This window comes from Drosophila subobscura, chromosome A, assembly GCF_008121235.1.
Source record: "Drosophila subobscura isolate 14011-0131.10 chromosome A, UCBerk_Dsub_1.0, whole genome shotgun sequence".
NCBI classification, from domain to species: domain Eukaryota; kingdom Metazoa; phylum Arthropoda; class Insecta; order Diptera; family Drosophilidae; genus Drosophila; species Drosophila subobscura.
In genome coordinates this window covers 7,990,346-8,009,543 of record NC_048530.1, presented here as the reverse complement: position 1 = coordinate 8,009,543, position 19,198 = coordinate 7,990,346, and the positions used below count along the sequence as shown (strand labels likewise).

The window sequence follows — 19,198 nt, the reverse complement described above, 5'->3', positions numbered from 1 at the left end:
ATGCGAGTCAAGATCCGGCGTCGTTCCCATCGAAGCATATAAAAGCGCTTGGGAAACGCTTCAAAATTTCAGTTGCCTCCAAATTATTGTCTGTCGCCGATCGCCCTGTGTCGCTATCGTAATCGCAATCGCAATCGCAATCGTAATCGCAGTCGATCTTCAATATGTCTTTTGGGAACATTGGAAACACATCGGACTTGGAGTGCGATAAGAATGAGTACCCGAGGCAGCGTCCCACGGGCATTGTGACCAAGGTGGCCGCCCACAAGCTCTCCTCGGAGCCCAAATGGGCCGACAAGCGGGATGATGATTCCGACTCGGAGGTCTCATCGCCAGATAATTTTCTAACCAAAGGTGGATTACCGACCGATTAACCCAATTGGATATATTTCTTGCTGTTGTTTTTTTTGCTGTTGTTGTGCTTTGGTGTCCTGCATGTTTCATCTGTTCTTGTAGTGACAAACAAATTATAACTGAATCCATGAAGCGCATGTAACCCGACTAACAACGAAACGAACTCATCGATCGTACTTGCAGGCGCCTTTCTACTGACACCCTCCTATGAACTATCCATGGAACGGGCGGCGCTCATCTGTGAGAAGATGAGCTTCAAGGGATGCTTCAGCCTGACCAAAACCGCTACAGGAATTTTGTTTAAATTCTCACATCCAGATGACTACCAGGCGGTGTTCAAGAAGGGCTTCCACAAGGTCACCGGAGCGCGCTTCTATCGCAAGGTGAGCCACCCCAATGCACCCAACCATGGCACCCATTTGAATTCTGTTCATATGCATTATCCCTACCCCCCCCCGAGAAGATACTCCCTCCCTCACATCCGCCCAACTTCATTTCTCCATCAGACAAGTGAAAAATGCAAATTTTCCATTTCCATTTCCAACATTTTTGCAGCAATCGTTTTCGCGCAGCGTGAGTATTTCGATGGGTTCGGAAAGCAAAACAAACAAAAAAAGAGTCGAAATTAATGTTCTCCCCCAACCCCACACAGCCCCCATCTTTGTGTGAATAAATGCGTTCGAATAATGTAATAAGCCTGAAGCCGATTTCATTTTCATTTAGATTGCCATACCATGTCGGCCGCGCAAAACCTTCACGCTCTATGTGCTGGATGTGCCAGAGGATTTGCCCGTCGAGGATGTGCGTCATGCCATGTACAAGTTCGATTCGGTGGTCGAGGTGGTGCGCTTGCACATCTACTCGAGCCCATCGAGCAGCAGCAGCAGCAGCAATGTCAACGCCAATGCCTCCTCCGCCGCCGCTGCCGCTGCCGCCGCAGCTGCCAGTGCCGAGAAGAGTGCGGAAGGTGAGCAGACACTACGCAGAGCTGCTGCCCTCCGAAGTAATGTACTCTCCAAAATTGGTAACCAAAACAAAAACAAAATCAAAAACAATTATAAAATTCGAATCCCTTTGCACTCCGCCATGCGCCATTGCCTTCCCTAATCGATGCTCGAAATTCGAATCCTTTCTGCAGGCGGCTCGAAGATTCTTGGCAGCTTGAGCGGCTCCGTTGTGGGTGATGCCATCGATAAGGCCGAGCGACCGGAACGCCGAGAGCTACCGCCGGCTGTTATCCGCATCACACTGGCCTCGATGGACGAGTACAATGTTCTGCTGCAGAATGGCCTCAACTTTTACGACGCCACGTTCTTTCCCACTGAGGCCAATATCTCACTGAAGGGCGCCAGGATTGACTACAAGCGGAGGTAGGTCTCACAACCCCCCCTCCCACAGGGATCCGCCTAGAAAGATCATTCATCTGTGTCTGTATCTGTTTGCATTTGTTGTTTTCTTTTCTTTTGGTTGTAAGAATGCTCGATGGCTCGATACCGGGGCGTGTGCGCGAACTCTTGCCCGTATTTGATGCGGCTGGCTTCTGCAAATTGCCTCCACCCACCAGTAAGCTAATTAAGCCACCGAGGTCATGAATCGATACGATCCCCAGCGATGCCAATACACACAACACAACAACAACAACAACAACAACAACAACGACGACGACGACATGTTCCGGCTAGATAGGCAGATGTACTCAGGCTCCCCCCACCAATTTGACGACAAAAAGATTTCGATGCGGATTCATTATGCTTTCAGTTCTTCACTTTCAATTTTAACTTTAATGCTTACCCTTTACCCATGCTCTCTATATACCATAAACGATATACATACATAATATGTTTAATTAAATATATAAATGTTCAGCGGATGGATTGCCTATGCCCTACGCCGTATGCCCCAACGTACGTTTCCGTTCTAGACATAATAATCCCTATTTTGGCTACCATTTTTCATCTTCTTTCCATTTCTATTCTCTCTCTCTCTCTCTCTTTCTGTCTTTTATAAATTCTTTTTTTTTTTTGTTTTTTTTGCTTAGTTTTATTATTAAAGGCCCGTATATGGCATAGCGTCTAATTTGTTTGATTGTCTAACAAAGAAAAAGAAAAAACATAATAAAAACGAATTAAGAAAAACACTTTTCAATGGCAAACGGAAATGAAACAAAACTCAATGAACCATTCGTTTATAAATACATATGTATACATATGTATGTACATAAATATGTACATATTTACATACATATGTGCGTGAGTATGTAAGACATTTGCATTTTAGGTGGGTGTGCTGGCTATCATCTTCTGTCGCATCCTGTCGCACACCGTGGAAGTCATGGCTAAGCGTAGTCATGGCTATCAACTGGTGAAGATCTAACCATAGCTAAGAGCTGCTTTACTGACCATCTGGAATGAACACAAACGCGTAGAGACCGGCAGTTCTGGGAAGTGGGCAAAATAAAGGCTGGTTCAGACTGAGATCGGGTTGCTTTTGCACCGATCTTGTATAAATTTAGAGTCACGGATCTCCAACAGACATCTGATCGATAATGGATTGGATTGCTTGTTGGACAATCCTCCTTCATGCTCCTGCTGCCACGACAGAACAAATACATTTGCTGAGTTGTATTTAATTTGCACTTTATTTACGTTTTCCTTTTGTAGTTAATTTATTTGGATTTGTTTTAGGTATACATACATACATATGTGCATACATACGTACGCACATACAGTGTGTACATACCTATGTAGTGTGTATGTATGTATATCTTGATTGATTTTCAACAACAGACAAGCTCAACACAAAAAAAGAGACATACATAGATCGTCGTAATATATATTCGTAATTCGTAAGCATATCAATTACCATACTGTCGAATGTCTTGTATATCGTATATTGTATAATAATAATAATTAATAATTGATTTAAAGCATATAATATAATATAGTATATATATACATATATACCCGCATATACATATGTATATAGTATATAGTATATAGTGTATATCTGTATAGTTTATAGTCTGTTTAGGAAATACTCATCGAACATTGAAACGAATTTTTTCATAGAACTCGTCAATAAAGTTGGTTTCTTTTTCTCTTTTTCTTTTCTTTTCTTTTTTGTTTGTTTAGATTTTAAATAGACAAAACAGCAACAACAAAAAAGAAGGTATACATGGAATACAATAATAATAATAATCATAATCATAATAAAAATAGTTATAGTAGCAATAATAATATTAGATAATAATAATATACATATTGTGTAGGAAAAAATTCAAATACAATCATAATGTTATCATATAATCAACGTTTTTTTTGTTTTTTTTTTGTTTTAACAACGAATACAACAATTAGGAGGCTCGCGCGCAAATAAAACACTAACAAGATACAAGAGACGAGAGCACGGAAACGGATTATGGATTGGGATACGGGGATACGGGGATACAAGCGTCGCACACAAAGAGTAGAGGAACGGATCGGATCGGATCGGAGCGCCGTAGAAATGTACACGAGATATACACAAATACATATAGAACACGCATAGAATACATATATGTAGTTTTTTGTTTGTTTTGTTTGTTTTTTGTTTTGTTGTTGCTCAATACACCGAGTGCACAATGTTATCCTTTTCGACCAGCAGGCGAACCTTCATGCAGCCATCGGAGCCGCACGAAAAGAGTCTGCCAAAGGGATCGACAGTCACCTGACTGACACCCTGGCCGGTATGCTTAAAGAAACCATTCTTGGCATGCTCATGGGGGAACGTGTTGATCAGCATAAACTGATTCATGTCCCAAATCTAAAAAGAGGAACATCAATTATGGATCTGTTTATGGAGAGCTGTGGGCCAACCACACTTTACCTTAATGTCACCCTCAATGGAGCCAGTGACAAAGAACTCCTCATGTGGATCCAAAGCAATGCACTTGATGGTGCTGTCGTGTGCCTGCAAATGGGAAATGTTTGAGGAAATGTCAAGCCACAGAGAGTGAGCCCCATACCTGATAGCGATGTCGCAGCGTGCGTTGTCTTACATCAAAGACGCAGACATCGCCGCGCTTGCCGCACGAGATGAGCACTTGATGTTGTGGTGCAAATACCAAACAGGACGAGCCCTGATCGTGACACGTGAATGCTGTGTGGTGAGATTAGAAATTAATAGAATAATGTAAATGCTATGCTTGAGGGTCTCTCAATGGTGTCTTCTCTCTTACCTGACACACAGGACTTTTTGTGTGGCAGCAAAGTGTCCCAAATGTTGATGTTCTTGTTCTCGGAACTTTGACCAGCTAGAAGAGAGAGAAATCTTTTGAATAGAGGAGGAAGCACGAGTCAGTAAGTGAGTTAAACCCACCGCTGGCCAGTAGACTGCAAGAACCAAGGAATACAAAATCTGAAAGCGTCTTATTGTGGCACTGATAGCTCTGTCGAGAAAGAGAGAGATTCAATTATACATTTAATTATCATCTTTTAAGCTGCATTCCCCTGCCGGCACTCACAATAAACGAACGATTGTTCTGTGAGGCAATGCCCGCCTGCCAGAGGCTCAGGTTGCCATCGCCATCACCGATGCCGAACTTGTTGCCCTGCTCGGAAAAGCGACAGCGTGTGACCTTTGCAAATGTGCCGGAGGGACGCGGTGAGCAGACTGGCTGCTGGTGTCCCCATTCCCAAATCTGCACAGAGCCATCCTGTCCGCCAGTTAGATAGAGCGGCATCAATGGATGTGCACTCATGCGCTTCACATTGTCCACCTTGTGGCGCTGCACCTGCAACAAAGGAGAGAGAGCCACCATAAAGTTGCAGTTCGAGTTGCGGCTGCAGCTCATGCTCACCATGGATGTGCCGCGTCCCGACTGCGAGGCGCTCTGTGTGCTGGAATTGCTTTCATTTGGATTATTGCTGCCACCAAATTGATTCCTGCACAGGGAGTAAGGTTAAGTAAAACGGAGAGCAAACTGCTGGGGGGAGTTACGTACTGCTCTTGCGATTGTATGATGAGGAAGGCGGAGCTATTGGTATCCGCATCCTTGGACAGATTCATCATGTCATAGTCGCATTCATCCTCATACCAATTGGGTGACTCCAGCAGCAGCGAGATGTCAAACTCCTGGATCTCACGCGGATTGGAGAAGGCGATCATCGAGGAGCTGTTGTTCTTCAAGCAGAAGGACAATATCGACTCGTGATCCTTGTGTATGATGCGTATGTGATCCGTATTCTCGCTGGTTGAATGCGATTGACCTGAGCAGAAGGGGACACGTACGATTAGCTGTGGAAACTTTTATGAAGGGACTTCTTATGTACCTTCATCCGTTTCATTGTCGTGCTGGGAGCCGCGCGTGTGATGATGATGATGATGCCCATCCATGTTCTTGCCAAAGATGCTCTTAATGAACACCTCCTGGGCGGGCTCCTGGCGCACCAGATAGTTCCACAGCCTGCGTATGGGTCCCGCCGATGAGCCCGACACAAACGGCGTATTGTCCTTGTTCAACAGCGAACGATACTTGTGAATGGCCAGGCCATTGATGCCGCTCTCTGCATAGCAGCCGGGTATATACTGCCTTGAGGGTGGCCCTCGGGCAATCAGGTCACTCAATGCAAACTCCTGCCAACGGTTGAGCGTGCGCAGCACCTCGTGCGACAATGGACTGATGACAGGAAGATCTAACAGCATACAGAGGATAGTTTTAGTGATAAAAAGAAAAGATTGTGGGTTGAATGGTGGTACAACTACCCTGCAGCTCGATGCCTGCCACCTTGACCAGCTCCTGGATCTTGTGGGTGCTGATCTTGATGAGCGCCAAACGTAGAATGCTCCATGAGTACGATGTGGGATTTGTGTGCTCCGTATTATCCTTGGCCTTCAGCTGCGTGCGACTCACATTCACATCATCATCGTCCTCCTCCTCCTCCTCATTCTCCGACTCGTGCGAGTCATCCGTGTCGTAATCATCGCATTCTGCAAGAGATTTCCAACCAAAGATTAGACTCAAACTTCACTGGTGCCGCACTGTGGCACTGTGGCACTCACCTGTTGTGCCTGGTGGCGGCTTGGTGAGGAAATACGAGAGCATCGAGGTCTCTGGTGGCATAAATTGCTCACGGTATGTGGGCTTATCCTCCTTCATGTTGTTCGAGGTGCTGTTCTGGCTAAAGCTGCCCAATATCTTCATGTTTAGCTTCATGCGCTGCTTCGTTATGGAGGTGACCGTATTCCAGACGCTATTCTCATCCGCTGTGGGATCATCCGAAGTGGAACCTGCTCCTCCTCCTCCTGCTCCTCCTGCTGCTGCTGCTGCTGCTGGTTGGCTCTGGGACTGGGCCGAAGCGGGCTTAATCAGCAGCTTCTTCATGCCGCCGCCAAAGAGCGTGGACCAGGTATCATTGTTAAAGCTCTGACCGCTCAGTCGGTACAGCAGACGGCTGTCGCAGGTGGACAGCGAGTAGATGAACAGCGCCATGTATGTGGACACAAAGGACTCGAGCAGCAGGACATTCAGCTTGGGCACATCCTCATCCTTCTCGCGGGCCAACAGGGCGCGCAAGTTGGTGACGCCCGGCCACTTGGATGGCGTCGTGCAAATGCCCGCCGGCTCATCCGTCGAGTACTTGCGCCTCCGTCCGTAGGCATTCCGACTGCCCACCAAGTACGAGCACTCGAAGGAGGAATTGATCTTGGCAATGTTCTCCATGCCGGGACTGGGGTAGCCGTTGAACGCCGAATTGTTGACCACAAAACTCTCCGAGTCGCAGAGCGATTGGTAGATGCACGAGGAGAGGGCCACTGCCAGGTCGCGCAGCACAAAGATCTCACTGAGGACGCTCGTCTCGATGCCCGGGAACGGCAGCACCTTGATGATGCTCTGCAGCATGTCCACCGTTTGCGATTGCAAGTACTTAATGGGATCGGCAATCACCGTCTTGTTGCCGGCCACACAGGCGCTCAGCAGCGGCAGGGTGGTGGGGAAGGGCAGCGGACTGAGCAGCTGCTGTTGGGTCTTCTCCTGCTGCAACTCCTGCAGCAGCAGCACCAGCTCCATGCGCACCGAGGCGAGTCCACCGCCGCTGGCGCCGTGCAGCGAGCAATAGCTGAGGAGGGTGCGCAGCAGCGTCTCGTTGGCCTTGAGCCAGCGCTTGCGCTTGGCCGCACGCAGCACCTTCGCCTCAAAGTCCTGCTTGTCCTGCATGAGGATCTCGTGGAGTGTGGGTCGCTCCGTGCTGGGGCAAATGCTGGCATTCATTTCCTTGTCATCCTTGGCATCCGCATCGCCGCCGCCATCGTTGGCCTGCTGCTGCTCGGAGCTGCAGTAATTGCACAGCTGCTTGAGTGCCTCCACCTCGCGCTCCAGCCACATGTACAGCTGATAGCGCAGCTGCCCGCCATCCACCTCGAAGCCGGTGGCCAGCGTTGACAGCTCCTCCATGAGGATCTTCAGGCAGGCCACAAACTTCAGCTGCTGCGCCATAATATCCATTTTGTGGCCATCCCCTGAGGAGCGTCCAGCAGCAGCAGCAGCACCCGCAGCAGCAGCCCCACCTGTGGGTGGTTGTGGTGTGGCCATCTCGGGATCATCATCATCAGCTATGGGATCGGCATCCTCTTCATCGTCATCCCATTTGATCTCAAATTTGGCTTCCGCTTCGCTGCCAGCTGCCGGTGCACCCCAATCGAAGGCATCCGCTGTGGCCGTCGCTCCCCATTGATCCATGATGCCGGAATTGATGAGCTCCTCCTTGTTGATTTGCTGCGTGGTGGCCGCTGCCTGGCTGCCGGCCACACTGCTGCCCGATGACGAGGGATCCTCGCTGATTTTCATCGGCAGCTTGTTGAGCACCTCGAGCGCGAGGGCCGGGCAGCCGCTCTTGAAGTGCCCGTGGGCTGTGGTGAAGTACAATTGCCGCTCGATGGGCGTTATGGAATCCTCCAGCTGCAGTTGCTTGTCGCAGGCGGCACCTCCGCCCATGCCCGTGCCCGGGCCGGCGCCCAAGCCAGCTGTCTCGTAATTGAAGCCGGACAGCACCACATGGGCGATGCGCTTCTCCTGCGCGGACAGCGCAATGTTCTGGCGTATCAGCAGCGGATGGGTGCGCAGATAGATGTAGAAGTTAAAGACATTCGGGTTGGTGGCCTGCGGCTCGGGGCGCAGCAGATCCTCCTCCCGGTAGCTGCTGTGCAGGCTGCCCACGCCGCCCGTCAGCAGCAGCGTGTTGAGGCTCTCCTGGTACTTCTTGAGCGTCCAGTAGGTCATCGAGCGCAAGAATGGATCCGGATGGGCGCGCGGAATGTCGCAGCGACCCGTCTCGGGGTCGGTGCCCAGGACATGCTCGTGCAGCAGCTTGTGGTAGTAGCAGCCCTCCGCATCGCCCTCGTACAGCCGGGCAATGATGAGCGCCAGCTGGAAGTCCTCCAGCTTGTTCATGCACACCTCGATGGCATCGTTGAGGGAGTTGGCCAGCAGAAAGAAGGCAACCGCATGCTCGAACCGCTGCTTGCCCAGCAGCACAAAGGCGTTCTTGAGGGCGGCCTTGCGCCAGCGATCCTCGGCGAAGTTGTTGCCAAAGAATGCCGTCATCTTTTCGTCCCGCATCGAGCGGAAGAGACCCCAAACGAGGGACTTCTTCTTCATGGCCAGATAGTAGATGGCCGCGTCGAGGGGATCCTGCTTCTGCTGGTACGCGCACTTGGCCAGCCGCTCCACGCAGCGCCGCAGCGTGTTGATGTTCTTCAGCCAGTAGCCCATGCCCAGATCGCGCAGCGTGGCCCAGCGCAGATCGCCCTTCGTGTAGCTGGGTATCAGATTCAGCAGCTCCTCCTCGCTCTCCGAGTGGTAGGCCCACACAATGTTCGAGGTGCCCACGCCCTGGCGCTGGAACTGGGCGCGCTGCTGCAGCGGCAGGCAGCGCAGCAGATACGTGAAATGCTTCATGGCCAGCAGAAAGCGCAGACCACAATCATCCAGCGACTCTGTGGCTGTGGCACCCTCCTTGGGCACACCACTGGTGCTGGCATTCTTGCCCATGTCGGCGGCAAACTTGTCCGAGAAGTCCGTGTTGCAGGTGGCCACCGTGTCGGCGAGGGCCAGCAGATGCATCTGATCCAGCGACGACAGGCCCGGCAGATGCGTGTGCGTGAGCAGGCGCGACAGGAGCTGTCCCTGGCGTGGGCCAAAGTGCGAAATGGATTGCTTCTCGGGCAGCGAGAGACGTCGCTCGTGGCGCTTGCCCTGCTCCCCCTCCGACAGCAGCTCGTCGAGATTGTCCTCCGAGTTGTGCATGTCGAAGAGCTCATCATAGTCCTTGTCGTTCTCCCCGGCATTGGCGCCGCCCTGGCAGCCCGGCGTCTCTCTGTCCGCATTGAGCAGCACCCACAGCGGCAGCGGCGGAATCGAATTGATCTCCGCATAATCGAGCATCAGCTCCTCCGGTATCTGTGTGGTGCTGCCACGATGCTCCGCCTGAATGTTGTTGCTGTCCGCCGCATTGTAGCTGATGCTCAGCGTGCGAGAACGCGACCAGCTGCGCTGTCGGGCATAGCCGTCCTCGTCCTGGGTGACGCCACTCGAGGCGCCGTTCGCACCGCCACTCATGCAGCGCACCAGATGGGCCAGTATGGCCTTGACCCAGCGTATCTTGCCGCAGTTGAGCAGCTCCATGAGCTGCTTGGGATGGTATTGCGGCAGCACGGGACAGGCAATGCGCGAGGCCTGAAACAGACCAAAGTCTGTCATGTAATCATCGCTGCCCGTATCCCCATCGTTCGGTGCACTGCCCACGGTAGTGGCTGCCGCTCCTCCGCCTCCATTCACATTGGCCATGCTGGTGTTGGCCAGTCGCCGCTTCTTGTCGTGCGACAACAGCTGCAAGTTGGCGGTGCTCACTTTGCTAATCAGCGGCATGGAGGCGACATTCTTCAGCCGCAGCTGCGTCGATTCGTTGGCCAAGCTGCGCAGATCCTCGTCGCGCAGATTGCGCGTATCGGGCACATCCTCGCTGCCACCATTCGCACTGCCCAGCATGTGGGAGGTGTAGTGCGGCTTCCACTGCGAGTAGACGTGCATTTCGGAGTCCATGGCCACGACCAGTATGCCGTCGCGCACCCACGATATCTGCATGGGCAGCGGCGGCAAGCCGTCCGCTGTCTGTAGATCAATCTGTCGCAGCTTCATCCATCGAATCTCGTCCACGAAGTTGGGCTGCGCCAGCGAGGATGCCTTGCGCAGTATGGGCCGATTCACGGAACGCGACTCCTTCATGGCCTTGATGTTCGCCTGGGCAATGTCCGAGCTGACGGGCGTATAGAGCAATATTTTGCTGCCAACGGCCACTGTGAGGATGTGCGAGCCATCCTCCTTGGACACCCAGTCGAGCTGCACCAGATGCTTCTGCGTGAGCGGACATGTGTTGCCATTCTCGGCGATGCTCTTCCGCAGCGATTGCAACGTGCTGAAGCTGGGCACGGTGAGCAGCCCTGAGGCGGCCACCGATGGCTGCCGATTGACGCTGACAGCCAGCTCGGGTGTCGTCTCGCCACTGCGCGGCGAACGGCTGTCATCGTGGGCCTGGAACGTGTGCAGCACCTGATTGAGGCGCTGCTTCTTGGCCAGCAGACGGCTGTCGTGCAGGTAGCTCAGATCGATGCCATGGCCAATGTTGATCCTCGGCAAGTGGACATTCTTCAGGTGTATGGTATCCTCCAGCACCCACTCACTGCCGCCCGAGCTCTCGCACTCGTAGATGGCCACGCAGAGATTGACATACCGCGAGTCGGGATCCCCCTTGTTGGGTCGCGTGAAGCTCTTGCCGTACTTGTAGGCACAGGCAATGCGGCCGCTGTAGGCGGCGCTTATGTTCAGCGGCTGGCCCGGTATCTCGATGGCCGACTGCTGAATGCGGCTGAACATCTTCCACTCGGACCAGTGGTAGGCATCGCCGTTCCCGTTGCCATCTGTGGGCGCATTGTCGATGGGCTCGCACTTCCAGAAGCGCGACACCGAGTCCGAGCAGGCCGTCACAATGATGTAGGGTGCAAAGCAGGCCGGATAAATGCTGGAGCTGCTCAGATGGCCCGCCGCCGGTGAGGCATGTATCACGTCCACGCCCTCGGGCAGCGGCAGCTCCTGGGTGCACACCTTCTTCGTCGTGATGGAGATGTGCGGCGCCTCCACATGCGAACCAAAGTGCTCCGCACCGGTCAGCGTCTCTGCGCCCTGTGACATGCGACGTGGATTGGGGTTCGCATTCGGATTGGGATTATCCTCCGGCTCCTCCTGCGTGAGGTTGCTGTCCGGCACATACATGGCCGTCTCGGAGAGGAAGGAGTTCTGCTGCTTGGAGCTAATGACAATGCGCCACATGTGGATGGTGCTGCCGCGCAGCGTCTTCTCGATGTTCACGATGTAGAAGGGCTCCTCGAAGTCGGCATTCCGCTGCAGATCCACAATGGCATCCATGTCCGACTCGAGGAAGGGGTTGTAGCGCGGCTCCTCCAGATCATGCGCATCCATGGGCGCTGAGCTGCTCACCCGCTGTCCCCCAGTTATCAGCTGTGCCTGGAACACGTGCAGAAACTGTGTGTTCTGCCAGTCGTGCTTGGCATCCGAGATGGCATCCAGCTGCAGAATGCAGCCCGGACGCGCCGTTGACTGCTGCGAGACGACCTTCAGCTTGTCGTGCAGCGCCGATCGCTGGGCCTTCATGGTGGATGAGGCATTTGAGATCATCGACGACAGCGAGTGTGACTTGTGCAGCGTGTTCAGATTCTCCGAGCAGGAGATCTCCGCCAGCAGTGTTCGTGCATCAATCACTGCCTGATACACGCGCAAATTCTCACCGTCGCTGGCCACAAAGCACGCGCTCGGGGAATTGCTGTAGCTGCCCAGTGTGGTGCTCGGCAGCAGCGTGGGTATCCAGGCCACGTTGCTGAAGGCCGATATCTCCGGCGAGTTGATGCGCGCCAGTTCACTGACGCCGCCCGAATGGCACAGCGGCCCCACCGAGTCCACGCGCCACAGAATCAATTCCGAACAGAAGCCTGTGGGCGTGAAGACATCCTTGTCGTTGCCATTGCCATTCGATCCTGTGGATCCAGCCGGACTTGCACCGCCGCTTGCGCCGGAGCCCATGGTTAGGCCGCCGCCACTCAGGGGCTGCTCGAAGGGCGACATTGGGGACTTGGCCTCCGTGTCGGGTAGATTGTGATGCGATGTGGAGACGAGCAGCGGCAACACGGGGTGACAGGTGATGTCGTTCACACGGAAACGATGACCAGAGGCACGGCTCACATGGCCAATGCTTAATACTTGGGTGAACTTTGTCTTGAAGGCGAACGTCAGCTGCCAGAGGTTGAGGGTGCCGTTCGAGTGCTTCGTGACCATCGACACGGATGGCGAGACATTCAGGGGCAGGGCACTGGTCACACCATTGCCACTGGCTCCGGCTGAGTCCTGCGAGCTGCTCGCCACACCAGCACTGGCCGCTGCACTATCGTCTGCATCGGGATCCTCGCCACCGTCCTCATTGTTGTTGTCCTCCTGCTCCTCGTCGTGCTTCTCGAACGCATGCTGGTCGGCGCTCTTCAGCGAGGAATCATCCGCCTGGCCGCTCTTGTGGAACTCATCCTTGCTCCTCACATTGTTGGCAATGTCGCGAAAGGCCAGCGGATGTGTGCCCGTGTTGAAGAGGCTCACCGTGGTGGACATGGACATGGCATCGCCCAGCGGAAAGGCCGATGGAATGCGCGTCGAAAAGGACACCTGCGCCTGCCGAAACGAGCCCGGATAGTAGTCATCCAGCCACTCGATCACCCAGATCAGGTAACTGCCATCCACGGGATGAATGGCAAACAGCAGATCGGGACTCTGGTGCCAGTCCCGCAGCAGGCATTCGATCTTGTTGTCCAGCGAGTCCACCAGCTGTGTGATGGGATGCTGCTGCTGATTGTGATGCTCGTTGTTCAGCGAGTTCTGTGACGTCGTATTGGACATGGAGTTCAGATGGAGACCCGCTCCAGTGCCGGTTGTATGCTGCGAGTACTTGCTGTACTCCTCGCCGCTGTCGTCCACCGAGACGGACTTGGACGAGCGTAGATATTTCTTGTGCGCATGCGTGCCACCGCCGGCTGCTGCATCGTCCGGCAGATCCACTCCGCCGCCTCCGGAGTGACCGTGGTGTCCGTGATGGCCGTGTCCGTGGTGGCCATGATGCCCGTGCCCGTTCTCCTCGTCGATCACCTTTTTGGTTAGCTCCTGGAGTATGGCCTCCGCCTGGAGTGTGAAATGCATCTCCTTGTTGTTCAGCCAGTGCAGAATGAAGACGTTCTGATTGGCTGGGTCCGAGGTCTGCATCGATGGCACCAGCGGTATGTCCGTCTCCGCATTGATGGAAGCCGCCAAATGGAAGTGCATGCCGGGCGTCACGCCCGATCCATGAAACCCATACGAATGGAAGTCATGGACGCTGCACGACGACGGCAGCGATGGTATTGGACCCAGATAATTGCTAAAGCTCGCCGGCGACGAGCCCATCGCAGCGCCCATTGCTCCAGCGCCCATATGGGCCGGTGGCAAAATGCCACCAGGTCCGCCCGGTGCGGCATGAGCGCCCGCCTTCATGTGCCGCCTGATGTGAAAGCAAGTCTTCATGTGCTTCAGACGCTGCATGAATCGATGCTTGTGCCGGTGCGTGCGAAATTTGGGATTCTGCGAATTCTGCGGATCGAACTGCGTCATGTTGACCATCCCGTCGTCGGGCAGCACCGTCTCGATCCAGATGCGACAGATGTTGTCCAGGCAGGAGGTTACCAGCATATTGGCCACCGATCCCTTGGGCATATACTTGCTCGTCTTGCGCCACACAATGTTCGAAACGGCACGCGGATGGGCAATGTAAACGTACGTGAAATTCAGCTCTCCAATGGCCGTGCTGACACCACCTGAAGCAGCTCCCACGCCTGATCCTCCTCCTCCTCCTCCTCCTCCACCGCTGGTGCTGCTGCTCAAGTCATCCGTGTGACGGGTCGTGCCTTTGGCGGGGAACAGCACCTGCTTGTTCTCATACCAGATCTTGACCAAACGATCGTTGCGGCCGCAGGTGGCAAACAGTGTGCCATCGGGACTAAATGCCATATGGTAAATGGGAATGGCCGTCTGGCAGGACCAAATGTTCTCCCACGTTGACACATCATCGCCCTGATTCGATTGCTTCACCTCTTTGCTCTCGCCAATTTCGAATTTTACACCTGCAACAACCAATGAATATTCAATTAATTCATCAAATTTGCTTCATGGATCAACGACTTACCCGTATGCTCCTCCTCCTGCTGGTGTGTGGGCGATTTGCTCTTCCAGAGCTGTATGTTGGTGCCGCCGGTGAGTAGGCGTGTGCCCTCCAGATTCCACGAGAGGGTCACCACACTCGAATGGCTGGTAAAGGAGCCCGTTTGCACCCATCTAAAGCATAAAAGCAATCAAAATATGTTAAAAATATGTTAAAAAAACGTCTTCGAAAGCAGCAACTGATGTTGTCTTGAATCGATTGAACTCTCCTGAACATCTATCGTGAAACTTTTGCTATTATTACGCTCTCAACTGGAGCACTTAATACATTTAAATGGGCATTGAACCTGTCTCCTTGAGCAACTCCCAAAAGCTATCTCCCAAATCGTTTGTAACTATTGTATCTGTTCGCTTATGGTATATTTTTACAGCGAGTAAAAAATGCTCAACATTCAACATATAACGATTCTTGGAATCTTGTATCTACTCGCTTATGGGACATTTGTGCAGCGAATGGGATCACGGGATGCTTGGCACCTTCCAGCTATACATTTCACACTTGAGATAATCTCACCTGTAGTCTAGGAAATGGGTATTATGCTTGCTGGACTCAATCACCGGCGTGGGCTCAAAAATGCATATCTTATTCTCATAGGCGGCCGCTATTTTGCCCGTGTCGGTGCTGCAATCAAGGGCGGATATCTTCACGTAGCCATGACTGGCGCCCGGTATGATTTGGACACGCTCGAAGGTGCTTGCCAGGATCACCACATTGCAGCCGGCGGCATAGGCCTGCAAAAAGAGACACACACATAAATTAAAGAGTGGAAAACAAAAGATTGGTTATGGCAAATAGATGGAGTACGGTTGGGGTGTATGTATGTGCAGTTGTATGTGTCTGTGTCTGTGTCTGCATGCGTTGTGGCAGCGTAATCTTTACATTTTCTATATCATTGTGTGTTGGCTGTGATAACCGACCACTGCATGCGGGACTGGCTGGGCTTATCATCGTCATACGGTTTCGGTTGACAAGCGACCACCAACGCAAACCCACCTCAAGGGTTGCCGAAGGGGGGTAGAAGGGGTTTACCTGGTTATAGCTACTCCATAGAAAAACTTTTTTTTCTTTTTATGTGTGTGTGTGTGTGTGGTGTTTGATTTATTTGCCAAGCTGTCGCTGATATGCTCATTATCGTTTAAAAACGAAATTCCAACAATTCAGCAAAACAAAGCTCCAAAGTCGGAGTTTTCACACAGAAAAACGTTTGATTTTCTCCCTTTAACTACCGTCCTGATAATTGATCATTTAATTTCAATTCTTTTCCATCAAGGTATTGTGATAAAATAGAATTTTCATCGCTCCACCGCTCTAGTGCAGCTATTGGTATCTTGCAATGATATTGCTATAATTATTTCTAGATTTTTATCGGTTGTGAGATTATTCTCAGTGAATTATCTTCAACTGGCTGTGTATTTTCCACTCTTATGGGGCTTGTCTCCTTTATTTGGCTGTCCGTTATTCTGCTGCTGCCGCGACAGTAGCGAGACTCCCTCAGAGAGGAGCGTAGTAGCGAGAAGATCGGGTCCTTGGGTGTTGCTAAGTGAGAGTGATAAATGGGCCATACAAGCAAAAAATGAGCCAAAGAGAAGGAGACTGCCGCTTGGATCGCTGGATAAGGTGGCTAGGCATACAAATTCTAACGAAAATAATTAGAGTGTAAGCTGTTCCGCCTACGGTTTGAACCTGCTCGGGTGTCTCCTTCTCATTTTCTCTCTATATATTTCTGCGAATTTGCTCATACTGAGTGGCGTGTACTGCAGTGTGGCACCGTCGTCAGACGAATATCTTGTGTTCATTTCATCCAAAAATTATAAATAAAATAAAACTGAAACTAAAATAATGGCAATAGGTGTGTGAGAAGGGGGCAGAGGGGCATACGAATGTCAACATCGCGGTGGAGGAAGAGGAGCTGGCGTAGCTGATTACAGAGAAGAAAATAAATAAAATGCTCGTAATATGTGTGTAAATAGATCCCAGGGACAGGCGAGCGGCAGATGTTCCGATCATTAGACTGCGCCACAGTTAATTATGTTTCAGTTGGCCGTCTGGGCAAATATATACACAAATAACGTCGATGCAGGGCCGGGGGGAGTCTAGATCCTATCGCCATGTGATCGTAAAGGGAAACGTTATCGCTCCTATGGCAGATACAAATATACTTTGGATTGATCGTTAATCCATAATATCATTTGGTTTATACAATTTGCCGGATATTTGTATCTAGAAATAAAACTGCAATTCCAAATATCTCTGGCAAAGGTATCGAAAACAGCCGAAAGCACCTTTTAAATGCGTGCTCACGACCATACCAATATTTTTATGGCCGTTTATGATTTTTTACTCGATTGCTTATGGGAGGAAGACGTCACGTCAGGCGATTTCCTTAGCAGGAGAGAGAGAGAGAGAGAGAAAGAGAGCAAGAGACTGGGAGCGTAAGTTAAGGTTTAGCCAGAGATGGCGCCCACTATAGTAGCACATTTTACATTATTTTGCGGTTAAGAGGGATACCCCCACTGAAAGAGTGGGGTATGCCTATGACCTATGGCTTGCGGCGTGGGCGAGCAGAATGTGAATGCCTGTGTATATACATATGTACATATGTATGTGTCTACGAGGTGGTGTAACGCTGCAAGCTGCAAAATTAGGGCATCATCAAAAGGCCACCTGACCAATCGAAGGGTACACACACACACACACGCGCGCGCACGCATATGTTTATATGCATGTATACGTACATCTACGCATTCTGCTCGTTTCGGTGTGTGCGTGTGTTAGCACTTGACCTTTAAATGTAATTTATTGCTTGGCAAAGTATGTAAATATGCAGTTTACTTTTACATATTTCAAATCGACCAACATTTGGCAAAAATATTGATATTTTACTCCGTCTCTCTCTCGCTCTCTCTTTCTCTCTCTGCCCGTGTTGCTGCTGCTGTTTTTTTTTTGTCAACTCAAGCAATTTACGCGCATTGGTACACACGAACAAGCACACACGCTGGAACACACACACACGCATAACCAATCGTTCACAATTTGTTGTTGTTATCGAATTTACACAGAAAATAAAATGCTCTATCTCATCATTTGCATTTGATTTAATTGACCACCAAGTGTGGCAAAATATACATTCATGTAGTGTACTATATTATATGTACATACATGTATGTACATATAACCAATAAAACAGCATTTATATTTCATTGGCATATGCATGTACTGTTTGTGTATTGGCCTTTGCGTGTGTGCATCAGGCATGCACATATACATGTGTATATATGTAAATAACAAACATTAAGGGGGGACATGGACATGCTCATGTGGCGACCCAAGAGGCGCTCCACTCCGCTCCGATCGGTGTCTCTCGGACATTTCTTTCCAATTGGAATTTGCAAATATGTCAAACGCGTTAGGGGCAAAAATGGGCGAGTGTATCAATTGTATGCCAGTGAGTGTGCATGTGTGTATGTGTCTGTGTGTGAAATTGTTGTACAATGGAAAAAGATGATGCGTGATAAATAGAACGGATAGAGCAATGGTGAGAGGGGCGGGGGAGACTTGTACTATTCTCTCTTACTGTAAATGGTATGCCTTCCACGGAGCCAATGGCGAAGCACCGGTCACCTGCATTGCAGGCGCCGCTCAATATCTGATGACAATTCATAATTCTTTACAATTAATTATCACATCACAGCGCACGGATTGTAGTGTTGTTGGTTCTTTGGTTTTTTGGTTTCTAGCCCGTAACAAACTTGCTTGTAACAAACGACAACAAAGTGACATTACATAAAAATAAGTAGGGTTGTCAAAAAAATATCAATATTATCAGCATATATCGATGTATGAATAAAGTACAAAAATATTCATATCGATATATCTCCTAGTGAAAATCTCCAATATATTAACATTTACCGATATTTTTAGGCGATATATTCAATATCACATCTGTGGAAGGTGCCGCAGATGCGCGACATTTCCGTTGATCATTTCCAACCATAAGAAGCCACAGGAGGAAGAATCTTTTATCCACGTCGGTTTCCAGCTCGCAGGCTCCAATGCGAAGTAACTCCAGCTACCTGAGGATCAGCAGAGGATTGAGGACGAGATCAAACGTAAACAATCAAATGTACTCCACATGCGTGCGCCCTCCTACCAGCGTACAAGGAACCAGGATTGCCTCGCCCATCGATTCCTTGTGCCGTGAGTGTGGTAAGGAATGATCTTCGTATGGTTATGAGACTCTAAAAGGTTTTAAATTGTGTATAGGAGGACATATTGAAGGAGATGCTCACAGATCTGACGATGGAGGATATCATCAACCTGCTGGAACGCTTTGAAATCGGCAATGCTGAGCCTGCTCCTTGGTATTGCCATCGATGGACGCATGCGGACGCACACCGATGTGACAGATGTCTAATCGGTAGACAGATTGCCTTATAAATTGTATTCCCTAACCACTTTCATGGCTAATTTCTTGCAGATTGCATGCTGCATCGTGACGTGTG

General features: G+C 50.7%; 2 protein-coding genes across 8 annotated transcripts; one reads left to right on the top strand and one right to left on the bottom strand.

Moving 5' to 3' along the window:
- The first annotated feature begins 84 nt into the window (after positions 1-84).
- On the top strand, positions 85-2,471 carry LOC117890134. 6 transcript variants are annotated; one of them, XM_034794824.1, is made up of 6 exons: positions 85-354; positions 538-737; positions 910-927; positions 1,078-1,378; positions 1,493-1,724; positions 1,829-2,471. In XM_034794824.1, exons 1-6 carry the CDS (start codon positions 165-167, stop codon positions 1,944-1,946), a joined length of 1,059 nt encoding a protein of 352 aa, XP_034650715.1. In that variant the 5' UTR covers positions 85-164; the 3' UTR covers positions 1,947-2,471. The 6 variants fall into 6 exon arrangements, with proteins under 6 accessions (XP_034650715.1, XP_034650747.1, XP_034650730.1 ...); XM_034794856.1 differs by having other exon boundaries at positions 86-354; positions 1,078-1,321; positions 1,829-2,470; XM_034794839.1 differs by having other exon boundaries at positions 86-354; positions 1,078-1,357; positions 1,829-2,470.
- Positions 2,472-3,910: 1,439 nt separating this feature from the next.
- LOC117903831 (dmX-like protein 2) lies at positions 3,911-18,489 on the bottom strand. 2 transcript variants are annotated; one of them, XM_034816294.1, is made up of 15 exons: positions 18,271-18,485; positions 15,210-15,427; positions 14,661-14,809; positions 14,318-14,598; positions 6,394-10,156; positions 6,097-6,321; positions 5,664-6,026; positions 5,336-5,600; positions 5,192-5,276; positions 4,856-5,125; positions 4,711-4,780; positions 4,571-4,645; positions 4,358-4,491; positions 4,219-4,302; positions 3,911-4,155 (listed from the first exon to the last, which is right to left on the bottom strand). In XM_034816294.1, the coding sequence occupies exons 1-15, from the start codon at positions 18,355-18,357 to the stop codon at positions 3,955-3,957; spliced, it is 6,270 nt and encodes a 2,089-aa protein (XP_034672185.1). In that variant the 5' UTR covers positions 18,358-18,485; the 3' UTR covers positions 3,911-3,954. The 2 variants fall into 2 exon arrangements, with proteins under 2 accessions (XP_034672185.1, XP_034672177.1); XM_034816286.1 differs by having other exon boundaries at positions 6,394-14,598; positions 18,271-18,489.
- Positions 18,490-19,198: the final 709 nt, after the last annotated feature.